We start from the raw sequence: 20,772 nt of genomic DNA on the forward strand, positions 1-20,772 counted from the left end.
GAAAAAAATGGGGGAGGGGGGGGGGGGGGGGGGGGGGATTATTAGACCTACTAAGCACTAACTATGGATACAGGAGGATTTTGAAAAAGTGTAAGTGCAAGTAAACGTGGCTTAAAAAATAGTTCAGAATTTAATTAATTGTCTAATTCTCTAGATAGACATACTAATTTTTTAGTTTTATTTTTTCATTTGTATTTACATGTAATTTTCAATATGTAATCGTTGTAATATTTGATACTCCTAATTGTATCACATAAGGTAAAATAGAGAATTTTTTTGACGAAATTTGAACCATACAACTAATTTGTTAAATAAATAAATGCTCTTTTCTCTGTGGGTCCTTTTTTTTGTGGCTTTAAATATAAAACAAATACACACTTTTTTCTTTGTGGTCTTTCTTTTTTGGGGGTAAAGTATCATTTAAATGCATTCACAAGGTTCGTCGTGAATTAATAATTATAAAATTATAATGCTAAAATTAAGAGTAAATGAATATAATGTTATTAATAAATATTTGAATCATTGAATTAAGAATAAGATATACAAAGTATAATAATATAATATAAGTTTAAACTAGATAAATCATGATATATATTTTGTTTTTAATTTTATTCTAGATGTTTCCAAAAGACTTACGGGAAAACAGTTATGGAAAGGACAAATATATCATTTTTATAATTAATTCGAGATTATTAATCTCAATTTATGAAACATTATTTGATTAGTTAAAATTTATAATCTAAAATATATGATAATGGACTATCTCGTTAAAAATGTGTTCTATAAATTGGGACAATGGAAGAATTCTTTACAACTAAAACCAAACTGACCCATACAGTTATACATCAGATTAGTATATGAGTCTTCTAAAGACTGAAATTTCCAACCGACCGTCCACTGACTTGGACAGACGACAGCTGCTGCGTTAATGGAGCTGAGATAAGGCCAAACAACAAAGAAAAAATAAACAAGTGTGAAAATACACCTAACATTAACTTGTAGAGTTTTTCTTTTTCTTCTTTTTGGATAGGATTAAAGAATCATCATCATAAAGACATATTGGTTTGCCTGAAATTGCAAGTTTTTGAAATTGAGGGAGAGTTTGGCAGACACGTGGTATTTGTCTGATTCTCCAACCCCCACCCCCAACCCCATGATGTCCCCATTTGCCCTACTCAGCACTTTACTCTGTATGTAGAGTCAAAGAAAAGAGAAGACAACACAATATAGTGGTGTGACTGGTGTCCTCCTATTACGCAAACACACATTTTCACCCTTTTGTAAAAGGGGTAGGACATTTCTTGGCAAGATTTGATTTTTATTTGGTTTTCTTGTTTTTTGGGTACTTGGAGATTGATTTGGATTTGTGGGGTTAGTTGATAATTTAGGTGAGATGGGGAAGAAAAGGGGTTTGCCCAATTGGGTTCCTAATGGGTGGAAGGTGGAGGTTAGAACACGCAAGAAAGGAAAGAAAGAAAAGGTATTTTCTTGTTCATTCCTCTTTTCTTAATCTTACATTTGTTTTTGTTGTATTTTGCATTTGGGATGATAAAGATTGATGCTTTGTTCTATTTATTTCTGATCTTCCATTGCAACTGTTATTCTTGGCTTAATATGTAGTAATATTATACAAAACCACAACTTTGCTTCCCATAACTATTTCCCTGGTTGTGTAACTAAGGGCTACTACTTTGTGTCTTCTCCTTGTTGGATAAATTAGCAAGCTTGATGTCATGCTTCGTCTGCATAGACAAACTAGGCAAAGTAATTGAACTTAGTAAGGGATACTTTGTTGAGCTGCATGCAAGCTGATCCAGACATCACTCTTAGAAAAAAGAAAAAAAGGGCTAGTTTTGGGAGTTAGTCTTCTTGCTCTAAACAAGGTTTTAACTAAAGAGGTACTAGTTTGCTTTTATGGCTGAAGTAGGTAAAGAATTCAACATGCACTTGTTTGTTGAACCTTGTAATGCCTGGACAATATAAGTATATGAAATGTCCTAGTTCTGGTGATTGGTTGAACTTTCGTATATAGTTTGTTATGTGTTACTTTTCATCTCCGGCCAGTAAATTGTCTCTGGCTTAAGCAACAACAACCATGCCTCAGTTCCAAGCTAGTTAAGGTCGGCTATATGAATCTTCACTGTCTATGCTACTCCATTTAAACTCATCCCAGGCTGTTTCTGGCTTATGACTTTCTTTAAATCCATTTTTACTTTTGAGGGGAGTGGGTGGGTAGGTGGGTGGTCTTGTGGAGTCGTAGTAGTATGATATGTCAGCCATTGCATGTCAAGTTTAGTGAGGCACCATTTTGACTTGGTCCTCAACTGTTGTCTCCTCTATAGTAAGGATTAAACTCCCTCGGTTAGATTACATAAGGGATTGGATAATTAGTTTTATGTTCACAAGCCGCGTGTCTTGTCCTTAGAATGATGCTAGTGGTTCTCACATCTGATGCTTTTGTTTTTTTCTATGTTCACAAGCCGCGTGTCTTGTGCTTGGAATGATGCTAGTGGTTCTCACATATGATGCTTTTGTATTTTCTATGTTCACAAGCCACACGTCTTGTCCTTGGAATGATGCTAGTGGTTCTCACATCTGATGCTTTTGTAGTCTCTATGTTCACAAACCATGTGTCTTGTCCTTGGAATGATGCTAGGTTCTCACATCTGATGCTTTTGTTGTCTCTATGCTTTTATGCACAGTAGTAACACACACACACACACATATATATATATATAGTATAGTAAAAAAATTCGATGAAACGGTGTCGCTTGATACCCCTTCACTCAACGTGGGTCTGCCCCTGGGAGAGAGAATGGTTGAAAAACGGCTTTTAAAAAAAGAAGAGAAAACTATTTGGAAAGAGAAATGATGATGAATCTGACGTGGATGGCTTGTCAATTATACCTGATTGGCTTAAATCTTGTTGTGGACTCGGAGGGTGGTAATAATTTCACTTCGGACAAGTATAGGGGGGTCATAGGATTCTTACAAGGTTAGGTGTGTAGCTAGAAAAAAAGGGACAAATTAGAGGGGTATTTATGTTTATCCCCTATTTATATTGTAGCAAATACAGTTTGTATGTTCTTTTTCCCCATAGCCCGTCTGCTAGCATCTTATAATTGAATTTCATCCCTCAAATTGTTTGTATATCTTAAAACCTTAACCCCACAATCCTAAAATTTTCTTTTACCATCCACCAAATTGATATTATGGTTCACATCTTTAAGATGTAATTTATCTAAGCTTTGGTCTCTAACATTGATGTGTATTTATGCTGATTGATTCTGGTGATCTGCTATTTCCTTTTTGGAAGATAAGGTGCCTATTGTGCTTTTGGTGTTTTAAGAGTACAGAGGTGCCAGTGAACCTGACATTCCATTTTGGTTGAAATGAGAAGAAAATTTAAGATTCTTTGAATGGTGTGTGGCAGGGAGTCAGCTCAGATTCAGAGTCTGCTATCTTATAACCCAACTTGTAGAATTGTCCTTGTGAGGACCATTTTATCTTTGCCAAAATGGACAAACTACATACTGCAATCTGTGCTTTTAATAGAAAATACCAAGTTTGGAAATTTTGCTTGAATGCGATGCCATTATAAATTCTCTATTCCAGAAAGGATGAATTTTGTTTATTCAGTAAGAAGCTGTGTAGTCCTATAACAGTTCTACCCATCATATCCATGCCAACCTAGTTCTCACACAACCGCTTGCAGTTTCCCTTGTTGTGCTATGTCTTTTTCCTAATGCGCCATTATGAAGCAGCACATAATAACTGCTTGATAGTCCTGTGAGTGCTTTGTTGATTTTTACTTCAGAAAGTGGGATGTATAGGTTGCCAATGGCAGTTCCTGAAATCTGGAGTCATAAAAGTTTCTGCTCTCCCACCTCGAATCCATGCACATTTTTATGAATAGAAATGTGAAAACGATAAGATTGTTATTCCTCTCCTTCTTACTGGTTCCTAACCACTAAACTGCACTTCTGTATTTCTGACTGTATCTATTGTGTTTATTGCAGTGGTATATTGATCCCTCAAAAGGACTCAAATTCTGCTCCAAGGCGGACGTTCTTCACTATCTTAGCAGTGTTGACAGTAATTGTTCTAAGAGTTCTAATACAAAAGAAATGGAGAAGAAAGGCACCGAAAAGGTCTCATTGGTTAATTTATATTTTCTACCAATGTAGTGCAACCAATTTTTCCCCCTTTTGTGAGGGGAACCTCCTTCATATGAAGTTCTCTCCCTTTGTATTGGCCCTTACAGTTTCTCTGTTTTCCACGATATAGTGTTTTACTGAGAAGACTGCATCAGAAGGGTTGCCACCAGGATGGATTAAGGAATTGAAGGTCAGGAGAAAGGGGCGCAAGATCAGGAAAGATCCGGTACTAACTCCCTCGTTATTTTCATATTTTAATGCCTACCAGCTTAGCAATAACTGGAAATATGTACTTATGTGATTACTTAATCGCCTTTGCAGTATTATATTGATCCTGTCAGTGGACAAACTTTCCGCTCTATGAAGCAAGTTTCTCGGTTCCTTGAAACTAGAGAGCCGGGAAGGTTTGAATCCACGCCCGATAATCGATGTCCTGATACAGTAAAACTGGAAGAACCTTCTTCTTCTGTAAGTGTGAATGTTTTTTGCACGCTCATTCTCATTTACGGGTATTATCCTTTACTTTGGTGGTTAAAAGTCCATAGGTTTTCATAAGCTAGTTAGAATCCAAGAGCTCTTGTTTACAATGATTTATGGAGGTAATTAGTAAGTAGAGAAACATGGTATCAAAGAAATTTGAATTGTATGATAAAATTACACCTCAAATTACTGGAATTTATATATCTCTGTTAGTGGAAATGGTAGTATTCTTATTTTTTCACCAACTTGGCCACAGAAAAGTCTGTCCTGTTCATACCTTACAAAGCTTATTTAGACATCTGTAAACAAACTGTTTACATCCAACTCTAGAGAACTTTGTGAGGTTCTGAATATTAGCTGATCCAACTTTGAGGGGAAACCTCCAAGAAAAGAATCATTCTTTCCATAGTCTTTTAGTCATGCTAAACGTTTGTTGGTAATTTCAGATTTGTAGCATCTTCTGATCTCCTTTTCCTTCATAAAACTAGAGGAGATCAGACTCTTAATACAGTACATTCTTCACGACCTCCTTTTGTTATAATCATTTGAAACCGTTTATTTGTAATCCCATTGCATACAGGGCAGACTCCCACACATGAAACTCGTTAGGAAGACTTCAAACCACTTAGCCATGCTTCAAATTCTCCATGGTAAATCTTGATGAACTAATCTTTTAGTTGGTTTCTGGTATTCGCTAGTTTCCTGCTGAAGCTGACAAGCAGATGTCGCTAGACAGTGATGCATCTGGCAAGGAAGTTAATTCGAATCAGAAGCTGAAGTTGGGTGCTGAACATATGACACATTCCAGTTGCGTAGAAGGCGGTATGTCATCCTGTGAAGGTATTGCTCACAATTGGAACGTTCTGATGTTTCTGTTTCATATGGAGTATTTAAATGCTTTATTTATGCTCTTAAGTCATTAATTTATTGTAAGTTCCTTTTCATTCCTCTGGTACAGATTTCCTTGTGAATTCAAGAATTAATTTATTGCTGAAATTCTTGGGGAAAATGCTTTTAATATGTTGGAATCGAAATTCTTTTGGTACTGCAGCCTCTAGATGGGTCAAGAGATGTCATTTTATGTCATCAAAATTCAATTACTCTAGATGTCAAGTGTTTTTTAAGTAGTTTATCAAAATGAGTGGTTCTAATTTGGAAGTGAGAACTATTGCAGGTTTAGGAGATGCTGTAGCAGGGGAGAATGTTGGGAAAGTTGTTTCAGATCCTGCAAGTGAAGAACGTCAAGAAAAGGACGATGATGGTGAAGTTGTCTCGAATACTGCTAGTGGAGAACATCAAGAAAAGGAGGATGATGATAAAGCTATTTCAGATCCTGCAAGTAGAGAACATCAAGGAAAGGAAGAGGATGGTAAAGTTGTCTCGGCTACTGCAAGTGGAGAACATCAAGAAAATGAGGATGATGGTAAAGTTGTCTCGGAAACTGTAAGTGGAGAAGATCAAGAAAAGCCATCACGAGATGGAGCGGAAAAGCATGACCAGAAAACATTTCAGCGGAAAAGAAAAAAGGGTATGAACTTGCCTCGCAGAGCATCCAAACGGCTTGCTGGTATTAAAGCTGATACATCTCTTAAGCTCCAAACAAATGATCAAACCCAGCTAACTTCAGTTAGACAGCAGGAGAGGACACAAGCTGCCACCTCTGATAACCCTTTGAATTTTATTAATACCAGTAAGCATGTTGCAACTACAGTAACTGGTATTACCATCAGCAAGAAGGTAGAAACTGGGAGTCTGACTATTAAAAGGAAAAAGCGTCTTGTTGCTTCATCACAAACGGAGCGAGAGAAGAAGCCTTCTCCAGCTGAGCCTGCAAAAACTGTCCTTGCTAGCTGTGAAGGCGATAAGAAAGGTGAAACAGCTCTCGAGTCATCTTTAAGTGATCTTTGGACAGACCCCTGCATAGAATTTGCAATAAAAACTCTAACCGGCACAATTCCAGTCATAAACGAAAAGAAAGTGGATGAGATCCCGGGTTCTAATTCGAGCAAGCCCTCTGTTAATACTCCTTCCTCTGTGGGCTTACCTTCTGATGAAATATGGGCAGATCCTTGTTTCATGTTTGCTGTCAAGACTCTTACTGGTGAAATACCGATAGGGGACGACTTATGCTCTCAGAAGATAGTCCAGCAGCAATGCACTTCATCACAATTCCAAGGAAATAATGGTTTAGTATTACCAAACATCAGATTTGAAGAGTTTGGCCAGGCTAATCTTCCGCGCTATGCAGCACCAGAAATGTCTTCATACAAGCAACAGCCTGCAGTAACCCCTAATGCATACCAGAATCGTTGGTTCGCTAAATTTGGTTCTCATCGGCCTTCACCACTTTGTTGAGAAAGATCATGGTAGATTGTAACTTAGCTTAGGAAGTTCAACCTAGCTTGTAGAAGTATCATTATAACTAAAGTGCCTAAGTTAGCACAAGCTCAAATTTTCAAGCAGTAAAAACTATGATGTAAAAACATTATTCACAAACTGCCTGTTCTGTGTAATTGTTGTTGTAAAACTTTTATGTTAGGCAGCTTTTCATTCTGCTTCATAGACCAAAAGAGAAGAAAAAAAGAGCATGGATAAAAGGAATACAACTTTTTTGTTTTAGAATATGTGTTAGATCTTAAAGCAGGCTACTTGGGCTTGCTTTTCACTGGGCACTAGAAATGTCAGGTCAGTATGAGGTAGAGAGAGCTATGTTGCTTTTGAGTCTCACATAGGTAAGGTTAGTTCAAAATCGAATCGAAATCGATAATTTAAATAGAAATTTATTGATAATGGGCTATTGATTTAGCGGTTTTGGTAAGTTTTTGATTTTTTCCGATTATCAGATCTTTGTTTTTAACTGTTTGAGTTTTTTTTCTTAATTGATTGATCGATTAAATTAAATAATTATATTTATACCATTTGTTGTATAAAGTATTTGATTTAGAGTTTAGTTTCATACTTTATTTCTGGTTGTGTCAAACTCTAGCTTATTCTACAATTTAGTAATGTTTGCTTTTGAGCAAAATGTAATCTCTTAATTCATTTGGTTTGTCACCTTGTTTCTAATTAATTATAATTTTGAAAACTTTTTTAAAAATTAATTATTTGATAATCTAATTAGTTTGACATTGAAATGTTTAATAAAACATTTCAAAAAATTGAAGACAACTTTACAAGTCAATATTAAAACATGGTTGAATCATTAAGAAATAAAAATTAACTATAAATTTAATTGTATTTTTAATTATAATTATATGGATAATAAAAATTCAAAAATATGTGCATAATAATTACTAAGAGAGTAGCAATAAATTTTAAATTTTAATTAATAGTAACAATGAATATATAATTTTCTTATATTCTACCCAGGTGTTTTGTTCGGTGCTCCTCACAATTGCCTTCATGAGATCTGTTCGTCTCTTTTATGTATGTATGTATCTCGAGCCTTCATCTTCTTTAGGTTCTTCGTTTAATCTTGCCTTTTGGACGAATTTATTTCTTTTTGTGCATCTTCGGTATGTTTTCGTATTTGAGCGAACTGAATTTGGGGTTTTTTTTCGGCTTAAAGCCCCTGCGCTTTAGGGTTGAGCCGCCCTTGAGGTGTATCGGAAACAGCCTCTTTGCCTACCTAAGGTCTGTGTACGCTGTATCTTCCCTAGGTTACACTTGTGGGATTACTTGTTGTTGTTGATTATCTCATATTAATAAGCATGTCGATTTATCATAACCTATGCTGTCTCCAGGCGCTTATCATCCCTACACCTTCCAGATGAAAAATATTTACTGTTATCTATTAAAAACTGAACAATTTGCAGAAATGGATTGTAAATGTTTGTTAGAAATTCTCAGGGGTCTTTTGGAACCTGCAACTTATTATTTAGTCTATTAATGACATTATCTACAATGAATTCTTCATTTTATCAAAAGAGTGTTTGACAGGTTTTTTTTTTTTCTTTTGTTGGTTCAGGGTAACCAGTTGGACTGCAACTGCTTGAAGGATTGAGTTACATTGAGAAAATGAAGTAATGTCTCTTCCTGTTCTGTGAATTCTGTTTACATCTTGGGCTCGCTTAAACTCAGATTTCAGTTTCTAATGAATGCCACATAGACAAGATTGAGAAAAGAAATACTGTATGCACGTATTAATTTACTGTAAGTAGACTGAATGTGCTGTTTGGGACCCAAAACCTGTTCATTTTTTCTCCTGTATATGTGTTCCATAACATGTTTAATACCTTGAGTTATGCTTTACTTGATCACAAGAACAAAAAACGGTTCCCTTGAATATATTATTGCAAGCTCAGTTATTTTTGGGGTATGCATTGGTGCTAATGTTGTGTTCTCATCATGATTTTAATTTTTGTTTTATCTGTTCTTCTGAATAATTGGACTTATTTTGGTCTGCCTGCGGTATGAGTATTGTTAGCAATGCAAATTTAATTGCTTCGAACATTTTCTGTTGGTGTAGAAGGGGGCATGTTAAGTGGGATGAGGCAAATTTGGGAGAAATTGAGGCAAATAAACCGGTGAGGCAGAAAATTACTGAACCAAAGACACCATATCACCGCATGATCGATGATGATGGTATGTTCATGAAATTGACTCCTCTTTTTATGTCTGTTTGTCTCAGTTCTAAATTTTTTGTCTCATGCAAGCTTCATATATTGATCAAATAATGTGGTGGTGTGAGCTGAGCTGTCATTTTCTGCCTTTCACATGCCAATCAGTCTCTCTTTAATAGAATTTGATGCTTGGTAGGCTTATAGATAGATGAAACATGATTAATGTAATAACCTGGTTTTATACTCTTGCTAGTCTTCTTTTTCTTCTTTTTTCTATTTTTCTTACCCTGATGATTTATGCACTTACTCCTTTTTTGAATAACCGAGAAACCCTCCGAGGGCTAATGGCACACAGTTCGAAATTCGGTAGATAATTTGCCAAACTATGTACTCTTCTCTACTTAAATACTAGGCTTTGTATGCAATAGGTTCAAACCCATGATGTGCGCCTAACACATCACACTTCGTGCTCTTACCACTAGACCAAAGCCCAACAACAACAATATACCCAGTATAATACCACCAGTGGGGGCTGGGGAGGGGAGGATGTATGTAGACCTTACCTCTACCTTTGTGGGGCACTAGACCAAAGCCCCTGGGGGATGATTTATGCACGTACTGATCTTCTTTTCTTCCCTTTTTAGATTAGCTTCCATGAGAGTGATGATTTGGGTGGAAACATTTTAAGAAGTCAACTTTCTTCATCAATTCTTTTTTATTAAGAATTAAACTTATTTGGATCATTTGGTAGTATTTTTTGTAAACATCCTAAAAGTTTCTTTACATGGTGCTTATACGATTTAAATGTTTTTGTAATGCTACTGGTGCATTTTATATTTCTGTTTAATTTTCTTTTTATTGTTATTTAGCTCAGGGTAATTGATTATTTTCCTCAAAGTTAAAATGTCAAAGTTGATGTATATTCTTCTCAAAATGTCAACACCTTTGAAGTTTCTTATATGGTGCCAAACCTTCTATAATCTGTTGGTGGTGGAATATAAGAGTTACTACCCTTATGTTTGGGTATTTGAAGCCTTAGGTTAGGCTTCTAATAATGGCATTGATGCTTAATTTATTATTATGTATGAGAAAATTGGATTATCCAAAAGCTCCAAAAAATTCTTGAATAATTGATCTTCCAAGTAAGATTTCCGTGACTTCATCAAACACAGACATTCTGGTATTTTTCCTTTATTTGAGTCTAATCCTCGTTAGTGTATACAGTTTCTATCCTGCCACTAAGAGAATTACTGAGCATTATTAGGGGCTTTGCGTGATTTTATTTCTCGTTACTCCTCTGTAGTTCCAGTTCTTTTGCATTTGCAAGGGTCTCATTTGGTATGAGTTGTTAAGACATGATGTAGTTACTCTATCTAATTGAATTTATTAAGCAGATAGGGTTTCCTCTTTTTCTTTGTTCAACTCGTGCCAGATTTATCAGAAAACATGTTTGGAACTCCATTTTTAGGTTAAATATTTTTGTTTGGATACACATGATGGAGTTTCACCTATTTCTTTTTACAAATTTAACCTCCAAAAAAAAGAACTATACAGTTGCACAAATTGTCATTACATCTAAAGATGAAATAAAATAAATACACAGTTGAAAATTTGTTGTTTTGACTAAAAATATTTTTGTAGTAAAAAATTAATAGAATTTCAGTCAAGTTTTTTTTTACAGATTTGGAGTGGAAAAGAAGAAATACACACTAAATTGGAATAAATAACCATTGTACCTAAAGAAGATGCAAAGAAAATATAAAGTTGGGGTAAAATATGTGTGGTATGTTAAGAAGTAAGAAGAAACGCACAATTTGGAACAAATAAACTATTATATATGATTATGCAGCAATTTAACAGTTGGAAAGTACCTCATTTAAAAGCTGATTTTTCAACTTTTCTTCATTCTCACACGCCTAAAAGGGAGTGTATCGATGTTCGGTGCCATGACAACATTTTGGGGGTGAAGGCTATCAAATCGTCAAGTTTGGGGGTACATCATTATGTGTCCTATATGACTAGTCTTGTGTCCGCTGCATGAGTATGTATTCAAGGCGGCTATGTTGTGTTTTAGTAAGTTTGTAGTGTATCTTGAAAGATCCACCATATGAAGTTCCTATGCTGGTGTGATACTTGCTCAACATGGTTATATTGAAGAAAACATGAAGGTTCCATGTAAAGTAGCTAATAGATAAGCTCTATAGTCCTGCGTTTTGATGGACTAATCATTCATCTGTATTTAGAGAGGAATGTTTATATTGGTCTTTGAATGATAGCTTATATCGCCTAAATCTATGCAAGTTCATTTCTTCCTCTTGACTTTTTCTGATTTTGGTGATGTTGTAGGATCTTTATCTCCTCTACGGGGTAGTTTTGAGGAAGGCAATGGTGATGCAGTACATGCAGAAGCCATACGCAGTGCATTGAATGAGATGGCTTCTTCCAGTAAGAATAAATCCCGACGGTCTGGCTGGACGTCATCTGAGGATGAAGCCGATGTCATGGACCAAGATGATGCAGGTTTAGTTTGATCTTCAAGAGTTTAAAACCCAAAATACATTGAATCATGTTTCTAATTCTTATTGAATGTCTGGTGTACTTAGTTCTTCAGGACTACTATTTTCACATTTGTTAATTTGTCATAGGTATATATGCTTCTTGACATTCATTTTCTGTCTTTTTCCGTCAACAATCTTCACTTATCTGAAACTACGTGATCATATTGATAATCAAGGAGGGAAAAAAAGCATTATGCAATTATATTGGTTATTCAGTTTCTGTTCACCGCCCTTTTATTTGCTTAGTTATTTCGGTTATCAAGTGCTTGATACCTTCTTTTGGATCATTATGAGTGTTTCTTCATCCCTCCTTTTTAACTTCTTTTTCCCTTTGGGTTTTCCTACCTTTTGATTTGAAGACTTGGGGTTGGCTTGGGTGAGAGAGAGCCAAGAGGAGGGAAAGGGGGTCATTGACGTCTGAGTTGGCTAGCGTTGCAGCCAAAGGAAATTGTCTTATCCAGTAAGCTTGAATAGAACTTTCTAGTTCTGTTTTACCCATACCCTATATGAATTGGGACCTTTCAATTGATTGATTTCGCCATGCACAGACACAGGAGACAACCCTCTTTCTATATTGGGTTCCTTTTTTTTCTTTTCTCAAGTGTATTTTGTTACTGGTTGAGTTTCATTTGCACTATTCAGTGATTTGTATTTTGAATGCGAATTCAAGTATGCTCAGGTATCTGATATTTTTCTGTAATGTGATAGATTCTGGTTCTAGGAAGGGAAAAAACTTCAAGGACCACAGGCGAGCACACTATGATGAGTATCGGAGAGTCAAAGAACTCCGTAAAAAGGGCGAACAAGCATCAGACGATGAGGATGAGGATGAGGATCTTGTGGGAAAGGATGGAAGGTCTGATTCATCATCATCATTGAGTACTGCTGTTAAGGACATAGAGATTAAGGAAGGTAGCATGGACACTTCTAAATAGTACTCTTCCCCAGGCCTTGGAGCTCAGATCAAACCAGATGAACATTGTTGATTTTATTTTATTTTCATACTCCCTTTGTTTATATCCGTCCAACTTCTGCTTGTAACTTGTGTATTAAAGATTTATCAACCTTAAGGATGATAAATAATATTCACCGGATATAGTAGCAGTAGGTTTTTCCTGAGAATCTGTGTGTTTTTTTTGGTAACAACTATAAAATATTACCATAACCACCAAAGAACATATACAATTAAAAGAGCACCTATTTCTGAAACAGAGAATAGGCCTCTAACAAAACAAAATACCTAGTTACATAACAAATGCTGAATAAAGTGTCTACATTTATTTGCTCTCTTAGAACTACTAAGTAAGTGTAATCTTTCACTGATTTCCTTCTTTATCTGTGTTACTGCCTCTTCCGTATGTACACATGTCTCTAAATCTCCTCCAATTCCTAGCACGCCAAGTGTGGTATATGATTGCTTCGCAGATAGCTGCCATGATCTCTTTTTGAATTGCTTCCAACGATTCCCTTTTATGTTTTCCAGGACCTGTACAATACCAATATTATGCACTGGTACTTCTGTCCATTGGTGCATAGCTTGCCACACAGCTGATGTCCATTTGCAATCTTCAAAGAGATGAACATTAGTCTCCATTACTTTTTCCTCACATAAACAACATGCAGTATCCTCCACCTGAATCTGCAGTCTCAACTTTCTTTCCTGTGTGAGTAATCTTCCTTGAACTGCTAACCATGTCATGAATCCATGCTTTGGCATAGCCATTGACGTCCAGACTAGTTCAGCAATATTCCATCTAGGTTAGGACCCATGAGTGCTTGATAGCTCTTGGTAATTGAATACTTACCAGTTTGAGTCAGCATATATCTTCTGTGATTGTACCAGCCCTGCATGTGCTCTTTGAGTGCATTAATTTTCCTCCAATACCAACTACAGTCAATAGGAGTTTTATGAGTCCATATTGAAGTGTCATTCTTCATATATATGTTGTGAACCCATTTAACCCACAATGACTCTTTGTTAACTATAATTTGCCACAATAATTGGCCCACAGATGCTTTATTCCAATTACTACAACCTTTTAATATTCAAACCACCTTGTCTTTTTGGAAGACACACTTTATCCCATGCAACCAATGCTACCTTCTTCTTATCAGCACTGCTTCCCCATAGGAAATCTCTGCATATCTGATCCACTTTCTTGAGAATACTCTGGGAAAGGATGAATACTGCTCCCCAAAAACTATGAATTGAGAACAGTACTGCATTAACCACTTGCAATCTCCATGCATATGAAAGTTGTTTAGAGTATGTTACTTTTATTCTGTGAGTAATCTTGTCTATCAGGGACCAACACTCAATCTTCTTCCATTTCTTAGGTGACAAGGGGAGTCCTAGGTATTTAATTGGAAACACACCCTCTGAAAATTCAGTTCTGGCTAGGATTTGCATTTTGACCCTCTCATCTACCCCAGCTAGGTACACATTAGATTTCTCCAAATTGGCCTCCAAACCAGTAGCAGCATTGAAGTGAGCTAATGTTTCCATCACTCTATTCACTGAGTCCACATATCCTTTGCAAAAAATCATCAGATCATCAGCAAATATAAGGTATGTAAGTTTCAGTTTCTTGCACATTGGGTGGTACTTGAAGTCTGGCAATTGACTCATTGTATGTAGTGTTCTAGACAGGTACTCCATCACAAGTACAAACAACAAAGGAGATATTGTATCTCCTTGCCTCAATCCTCTTCTACCTACAAAAAACCCATGGCTTCCCCCATTTACTTTGACTGAGAACATGGTGGTTGTTACTCCCAACATAATCCACTTCACAAACTGTCCAGGAAACCCAAAATGAATAAGTACTTCCTCCAGGAATTCCAAGCTAACCATATCATATGCTTTCTTCAAGTCTATCTTCATAAGACATCTAGGAGATGCGTTCTTCCGATTGTAATGTCTCAAGATATCATGGCAAATGAGTACATTATGCATCATTGATCTTCCTTGGACAAAAGATGATTGGTTCTTTGCACCTATAAGACTAGTAGCTGATTTCAGCCTACTACAAATTAATTTTGATATGCACTTGTAAATGACATTACAACAAGAGATAGGTCTGAATTGACTGGCAAATTCAGGCTTATCAATCTTGGGAATAAGTGCAATACTAGTTGAGTTAATCTGCCTCAGAATCTTGCTGTTCTGGAAAAATTCTAGCACTGCATTTGTAACATCTTCTCCCACAATAGGCCAAGCTGATTTATAAAATCCACTTCCAAATCCATCTGGTCCAGGACTTTTATTACTATCAATCTGAAATATTGCCTTCTTCACTTTTGCTGGCTCAAAACTTTTAATTAATTCACACTGTTGTTCCTTTGCAAGCACCATTCCTTTCCTTATTAGTTCCCCAGTTGCTGGCCTTCTATTCACTGTCTCATTGCCTAGAATTTCCTCATAATACTCCACAAATAGTGTTGCAATGACAGCAGGGTCAGTTTGCCAGTTTCCTGATTTGTCTCTCAATTGTGTTGTGGCATGCTTCAACTTCCTATGTTTAATGAATGAGTAGAAGTACCTAGTATTATCATCTCCCAGTCTTATCCATGTAGCCTTGCTTCTTTGTTGTAAGAATATTTCAGCCATATATGAAGATCTTCTGAATTTCTGATACAGTTAGCTCTCAACTTTTTGATATTCTACATTGCTTGGATCTGTTTGTAGTTGTACCTGAGCCTGTTGCAGCTTGACCCTATCATCATTTGCTTCACTCACTATATTCTGGAAAGCTTGTGAGTGTAATTAACTAACATGTTTATTACATATAATTCTAGAATAATTAGTAGTTTTATCTCTCCTTTAAAATAATTCAAAGATCAAACTAAGGTTTCGTGTGATTTGGAGGAAAATATTTTCTGTTTTATAATGGTTGGTCAAAATATTTACAAATTTCTTTGTGTAGAAAAACAAGTTCTTTGGAAATGAAGAAAATTACTTCTTTATAGGGAGTAAAGAAAATAAGTTTTAAAAGTGATGTTTTGGAGGTTTTCTTCAATCTGGTGGTCCCAATAAAAAAAAACATTAGAGCTCGCCGGCCTCAGTTGGCAAAATCAGGGTTGTGTGGGGAGTTGTGAAGATTACTGAATGCTATTGTTATTTATTTCACTTGAGATAGGCCTTCTTACCACTGCTTCTGCCTATTACTATTCTTTTGTTGTGCTTCCTGGACAAAAGCTAAGTTCATTATCTTCTCTTCACTTATCAAACGCCCCAACCCCTCACCCTTTCGTACAGGGTTGTGTGGGGAGTTGTGAAGACAACTGAATGCTATTGTTATTTATTTCACTTGAGATAGGCCTTCTTACCACTGCTTCTGCCTATTACTATTCTTTTGTTGTGCTTCCTGGACAAAAGCTAAGTTCATTATCTTCTCTTCACTTATCAAACGCCCCAACCCCTCACCCTTTCGTACTCTTCTATTTTTATTTTATTTTTTTGTATTTCCTCTCATTTTTCTATTTGTATTTATTTAGAGAAAAGTATTTGAAAACACTATTTAACTTGATGTAAAAAAAACAAAAAAACTTGATGTAGACGGAGTATTAGTTTTGTCCTTCAACTATTGATAGTTTTAAAAACGATCTTCTACTTGACTAACTAAACTTAGATACATTTAATAATCTCAAATTCTTGTAAGAGTATAGGAACTCTTGATAAAAAACCGAAACAAGTATTGAAAACATCATGGAACTAATAATTTGTTATCCATATCAAATTTTGGTGTTTTCAATATTTCTCTCCATGTATTTATTTTTTGCTGTGGAGATAAAGAGACGTTAGCCACAACTTGGAAGTCAAACAGACAATGCGTAAGAGTTAGATTTTTTTTCATTATTGAACAGGTGAAATTGCAGAGAGAATTAGCGTCAAATGGCCGAATCGAACCCAACAGAATCAGCTCTACTAGCTTCAAAAATATGCAATCAGATAAGCTCCGTCTTCACCGCAAAATCCCCAAATCCAGCAGCACTAGACGTGCTGGTGCAAGAAATCGCAGATGCTGCTAACCGTAACGGCCGAGTATTCCTATACGGCGTGGGCCGTGAAGGATTGATGCTGAAAGCCCTATCCATGAGGCTTTTCCATCTCGGTTTATCAGCACACTGCGTCTTCGACATGAACACTCCTCCAATTGGTCCCTCCGACCTCCTAATATCCTCCGCCGGTCCAGGTGGTTTCTCCACCGTCGATGCGATCTCCGGAGTGGCCAAATTTAATGGCGCTCGTGTACTGTTGCTGACAGCTCAGCCTGATTCGGGATCTTCAATGAAGTACGCGAGTGCTGTTGCTTATATTCCGGCTCAGACGATGGCGGATGATAATGCCGGAGACGGAGAGAAGGAACGGCCGCTGCTTCCGATGGGTAGTGTATACGAAGGAGCGATGTTTGTGCTGTTTGAGATGGTTGTTTTCAAATTGGGTGAAATTTTGAAGCAGAGTCCTGAAGCTGTGAGAGCACGCCATACCAATCTGGAGTAAGCAGAAGTTAACATTTGTGTACTGTATTTGGTTCTTCACTAAACTAGATGTTAATCTGCGTGCTTTATGCTTAATCTGTTTGATTATACTTACTGAATTCAGTACTTTCGACGCAGATATGCTGAGCATAAATTTATATGTAAAAAGTTCATTAAAAATTACAGTGAATAATCAATATGAACTCATTAGCTTTAAATAGGTAATGGATTTAAGAAAGGAAAAAAAAACTTAAAAATTGGATCCATAAAATTAAAATCCTGAATCGCAGTGATCTTTTCATGATGAGTTCCATCATTTGAAAAACTGTTATGCTATTCAGTTGATTGATTAATGGAATAACTGATGATGGTCAGAACAAGAATTTTGAAAAAGTGGAATTCATGTGTAAATGGTGATTGGTGGCTATGAAGGAAAATACTTCTTATACAGAAGTTTATGAATTTCTAACCTCAAGTTAATATAAAATAATAATTAGATTATAATTACAAAAACAATAATATACGTAATTCTATTATTGCGGTTCAAGAGAATAGAGTGTATGCAATTTTATCACTATCTTGTGAATGTAGAGAGGTTGTTTCTGGCAGACCATCGGTTCAAGTGCATCAAATTCAAGTACAAAAAAAAAAGATAATGCAGAGAAAATCATAGCAACTAATAAGGATAGAAAGAAGGAACAAAAACAACAAAATGATGTGATAATACTAAATAGCATTGTATATCATAGACAATAATAAATATAAAAAATAAGAACTATAATAATACCGTCAATACAATAACAAACACCAACAAATAATCTAGCATTAAAACAAAGAAAATGTCATCTAGCATAATAGTACTGGAAAACCAAACAAGCCTTGATATTTTTGAAAGAATCGATATGACGTCTAAATACAAGTAATACGAATTCATTAGTATATAATATATGAATTTAAGTTATATATAATGAGTAAAAAAAGGGTATGATGTCCAAATACAAAGTAAATATGAACAATATACAATTTCTTTTATAATTTAATCAGCTATAGCAAGTTATTACTTTGTCAAATTACCATGTTCAATTTGTCAAAAAAAATTATCTAATATTGTAAGTCAACATAACATAATGGTGTAAAAACTTCATACACTATAAATTCACAAGACTTATAGCCATTAATTCAGCAACATAACTGGAATACTTAAGATATACATAATTTCTTAATTTTAATTAATATTTTAATTTCATTTCTTAAGCAAGACTAGACATAACACATAAGTTGATAAGAGTGTGGTAATTGATAGTAATTAAAGTCAAAAAGGAGAAAACAAAAGGAAATGGCAAGTGATGGAAACTCTTGCATATGAGATGTCGTGGTTAATCACTAATCAAACATCCGTAATTAAATTAAGCATGATACTTCTCCTAACCACATTTTAATTTGCCGCTAATTACGTTAGCTGTGCATGTACCTACCTACGACTTATTCTATATTGAAAAAAAAACATGATTTACGCATTTCGCATATAAATATAAATATTTATCATCTAACTATGGTTGGTGATATGTCATTCTACTTTAAATTATTTAAAATAGTACAAATACTAATTAACAACATATATAAGTATTTTCAGTCAATTGTTAGGTTCTTGGCATAAGTTTCTTTGGAATCCTGCAATATGGATCGGCTACTTAGTTACATTTATGGCATGGCATTAAGTAAGCTCCTTCTATTGTGAATATAAAATAGAGTAATAATTGATACGGGAGTAAAAAAAACTGTGGGAATAAGATAAAGATCGGATTCAAACTCCATTGTGACTCTTTCACCTTCCCACAAAATTACTACTCTTGCCGTCTTGCGTACTCTCATGGTCCAAAAGTCATTTTACTATTAGTATATAGTTTTTCATTACCATTCATTTGACTTTAATATGTGTTATTTCAACTGAGAATCTATCGAAAATAACCTGTTTATTTTCATATGGTAGAGCTAAATAAAATTACGTACGCATCAACCATCACCATTTTCTTCGGATTTCATATATAAAACTATATGGTATATGTCATCGTTGTTATATTCGTTCGATTTTAATATATTGTTATCCAAAATCTCAAAAGAAAAAAAAATGGAAGTAGAAAGGTAAAAGTTAAGTAAAGCAATCGCATCACATGTGGTGTTGTTTAACCCTAAAAATATCTTCATGAGAATTTTAGGCAGCCCTATTATTCTACTATAATGCGCGCGCACCCACCTCATAGTTATGGGTCAACAAGATTGATGTGCTTAGGCCTTAGTCTACTAAAATATTCCTCCTTACATTTAATAATCACTACATTATTATGTTTGGACAAAATATCTCCAATCACGTAATGAGTTGAATAGATCTTGAGTTTAACTCAATCTCATCCCTTAATCAATATCGGAGATTCAACCCCCCCCCCATCCTCACGTCCAAACCTACAAACTGAAGCACATTAAAAACATTGGCATATTACAGTATCAAATAAATTAAATTTAGCAATGGACAAATTTTATAGCTAAACAATAAAATTCGTTATTAATCCTACTTAGCGATGAATTAGCAATAGATTTTTGCCAACTACAAACAAATAGCGACGAAATGTGTAACTAATTGTCTTTTCATCACATTAAAAATAAAACAAATAAATAGTTATATTTTTTTAAAATAGTAATTATTTTAAGGGAAAAGGGTCAAAAATACACTTAACGTATAGGAAATGGCTCAAAAGTGCCCTCCTTCCACCTATTGGATCAAAAATGCCCTCCCATCCACCTATTTGGATAAAAAATGCCCTCAAGATTAAGTTTAAGCCTAAAATTACCCTTCCTTTTAACAGAAGTTATGTGGCATAAATAATTTTTTAAAATTAAATATGTGGAATTATTTTTATTTATCCACATGCAATTAACTAAACCCAATTTCATTCACAATCATACCTATTAACCCAAACCCATTTCTTAAAAACCACATATTTAATTAAAAGAATTTTTAATGCCACATCAGCTTCGGTTAAAAGGAAGGGTAAGATTAATGAATGAAAGATAAAAGATCAACAACTTCTATTTACAACATACATTTTTTTTAAAGAAAAAAGATGAAATAAGAAAATAAACTGAAGGGATAAATTAAACTAGGTGCTTATTCTATTCTATTCTATTCTATTCTACTATATTATAAAAGAGAGTTTAGGGCCAAGTATAATATATAATATTCAAGATTGGGACTTTTCCCAATCTTGAATATTATATATCATACTTGTGGGACTTTTAAAATTCTATTTTATACCCAAGTATAATATATAATATTCAAGATTGGGACTTTTCCCAATCTTGAATATTATATATCATACTTGTGGGACTTTTAAAATTCTATTTTATACCCAAGTATAATATATAATATTCAAGATTGGGACTTTTCCCAATCTTGAATATTATATATCATACTTGTGGGACTTTTAAAATTCTATTTTATACCCAAGTATAATATATAATATTCAAGATTGGGACTTT

General features: G+C 35.0%; 3 protein-coding genes across 7 annotated transcripts; all 3 read left to right on the forward strand.

Moving 5' to 3' along the window:
• Positions 1-876: 876 nt before the first annotated feature.
• LOC102605202 (methyl-CpG-binding domain-containing protein 13) lies at positions 877-7,197 on the forward strand. Of its 3 annotated transcripts, none has more exons than XM_006353270.2 (6): positions 878-1,480; positions 4,020-4,151; positions 4,288-4,383; positions 4,479-4,625; positions 5,336-5,477; positions 5,812-7,197. In XM_006353270.2, the coding sequence occupies exons 1-6, from the start codon at positions 1,394-1,396 to the stop codon at positions 6,990-6,992; spliced, it is 1,785 nt and encodes a 594-aa protein (XP_006353332.1). In that variant the 5' UTR covers positions 878-1,393; the 3' UTR covers positions 6,993-7,197. The 3 variants fall into 3 exon arrangements, with proteins under 3 accessions (XP_015166784.1, XP_006353332.1, XP_015166785.1); XM_015311299.1 differs by lacking the exon at positions 878-1,480 and adding an exon at positions 1,908-1,927; XM_015311298.1 differs by lacking the exon at positions 4,479-4,625 and having other exon boundaries at positions 877-1,480.
• Positions 7,198-7,981: 784 nt separating this feature from the next.
• LOC102605772 (protein GLC8) lies at positions 7,982-12,879 on the forward strand. Of its 3 annotated transcripts, XM_006353273.2 has the most exons (6): positions 7,991-8,067; positions 8,206-8,270; positions 8,605-8,659; positions 9,106-9,221; positions 11,546-11,719; positions 12,466-12,879. In XM_006353273.2, exons 3-6 carry the CDS (start codon positions 8,655-8,657, stop codon positions 12,690-12,692), a joined length of 522 nt encoding a protein of 173 aa, XP_006353335.1. In that variant the 5' UTR covers positions 7,991-8,067; positions 8,206-8,270; positions 8,605-8,654; the 3' UTR covers positions 12,693-12,879. The 3 variants fall into 3 exon arrangements, with proteins under 3 accessions (XP_006353334.1, XP_006353336.1, XP_006353335.1); XM_006353272.2 differs by lacking the exon at positions 8,206-8,270 and having other exon boundaries at positions 7,982-8,067; XM_006353274.2 differs by lacking the exon at positions 8,206-8,270 and having other exon boundaries at positions 7,982-8,063.
• A 3,675-nt stretch (positions 12,880-16,554) lies between these two features.
• On the forward strand, positions 16,555-17,372 carry LOC102578232 (3-hexulose-6-phosphate isomerase). The gene has a single exon (XM_006353275.2). It carries the CDS (start codon positions 16,652-16,654, stop codon positions 17,258-17,260), a length of 609 nt encoding a protein of 202 aa, XP_006353337.1. The 5' UTR covers positions 16,555-16,651; the 3' UTR covers positions 17,261-17,372.
• The last annotated feature ends 3,400 nt before the right edge of the window (positions 17,373-20,772 follow it).

This window comes from Solanum tuberosum, unplaced genomic scaffold, assembly GCF_000226075.1.
Source record: "Solanum tuberosum cultivar DM 1-3 516 R44 unplaced genomic scaffold, SolTub_3.0 scf00154, whole genome shotgun sequence".
NCBI classification, from domain to species: Eukaryota; Viridiplantae; Streptophyta; class Magnoliopsida; order Solanales; family Solanaceae; genus Solanum; species Solanum tuberosum.

Excerpts from the sequence above, each read along its gene's own strand:
- LOC102605772 (XM_006353272.2), top strand. Across the intron at positions 9,222-11,545 it reads CCGCATGATCGATGATGATG|GATCTTTATCTCCTCTACGG; the intron begins GTATGTTCATGA and ends GTGATGTTGTAG. Across the intron at positions 11,720-12,465 it reads CATGGACCAAGATGATGCAG|ATTCTGGTTCTAGGAAGGGA; the intron begins GTTTAGTTTGAT and ends GTAATGTGATAG.
- LOC102605202 (XM_006353270.2), top strand. The coding sequence starts at position 1,394 with ATGGGGAAGAAAAGGGGTTTGCCCAATTGGGTTCCTAATGGGTGGAAG. Across the intron at positions 1,481-4,019 it reads AGAAAGGAAAGAAAGAAAAG|TGGTATATTGATCCCTCAAA; the intron begins GTATTTTCTTGT and ends TGTTTATTGCAG. Across the intron at positions 4,384-4,478 it reads GCAAGATCAGGAAAGATCCG|TATTATATTGATCCTGTCAG; the intron begins GTACTAACTCCC and ends TCGCCTTTGCAG.
- LOC102578232 (XM_006353275.2), top strand. The coding sequence starts at position 16,652 with ATGGCCGAATCGAACCCAACAGAATCAGCTCTACTAGCTTCAAAAATA.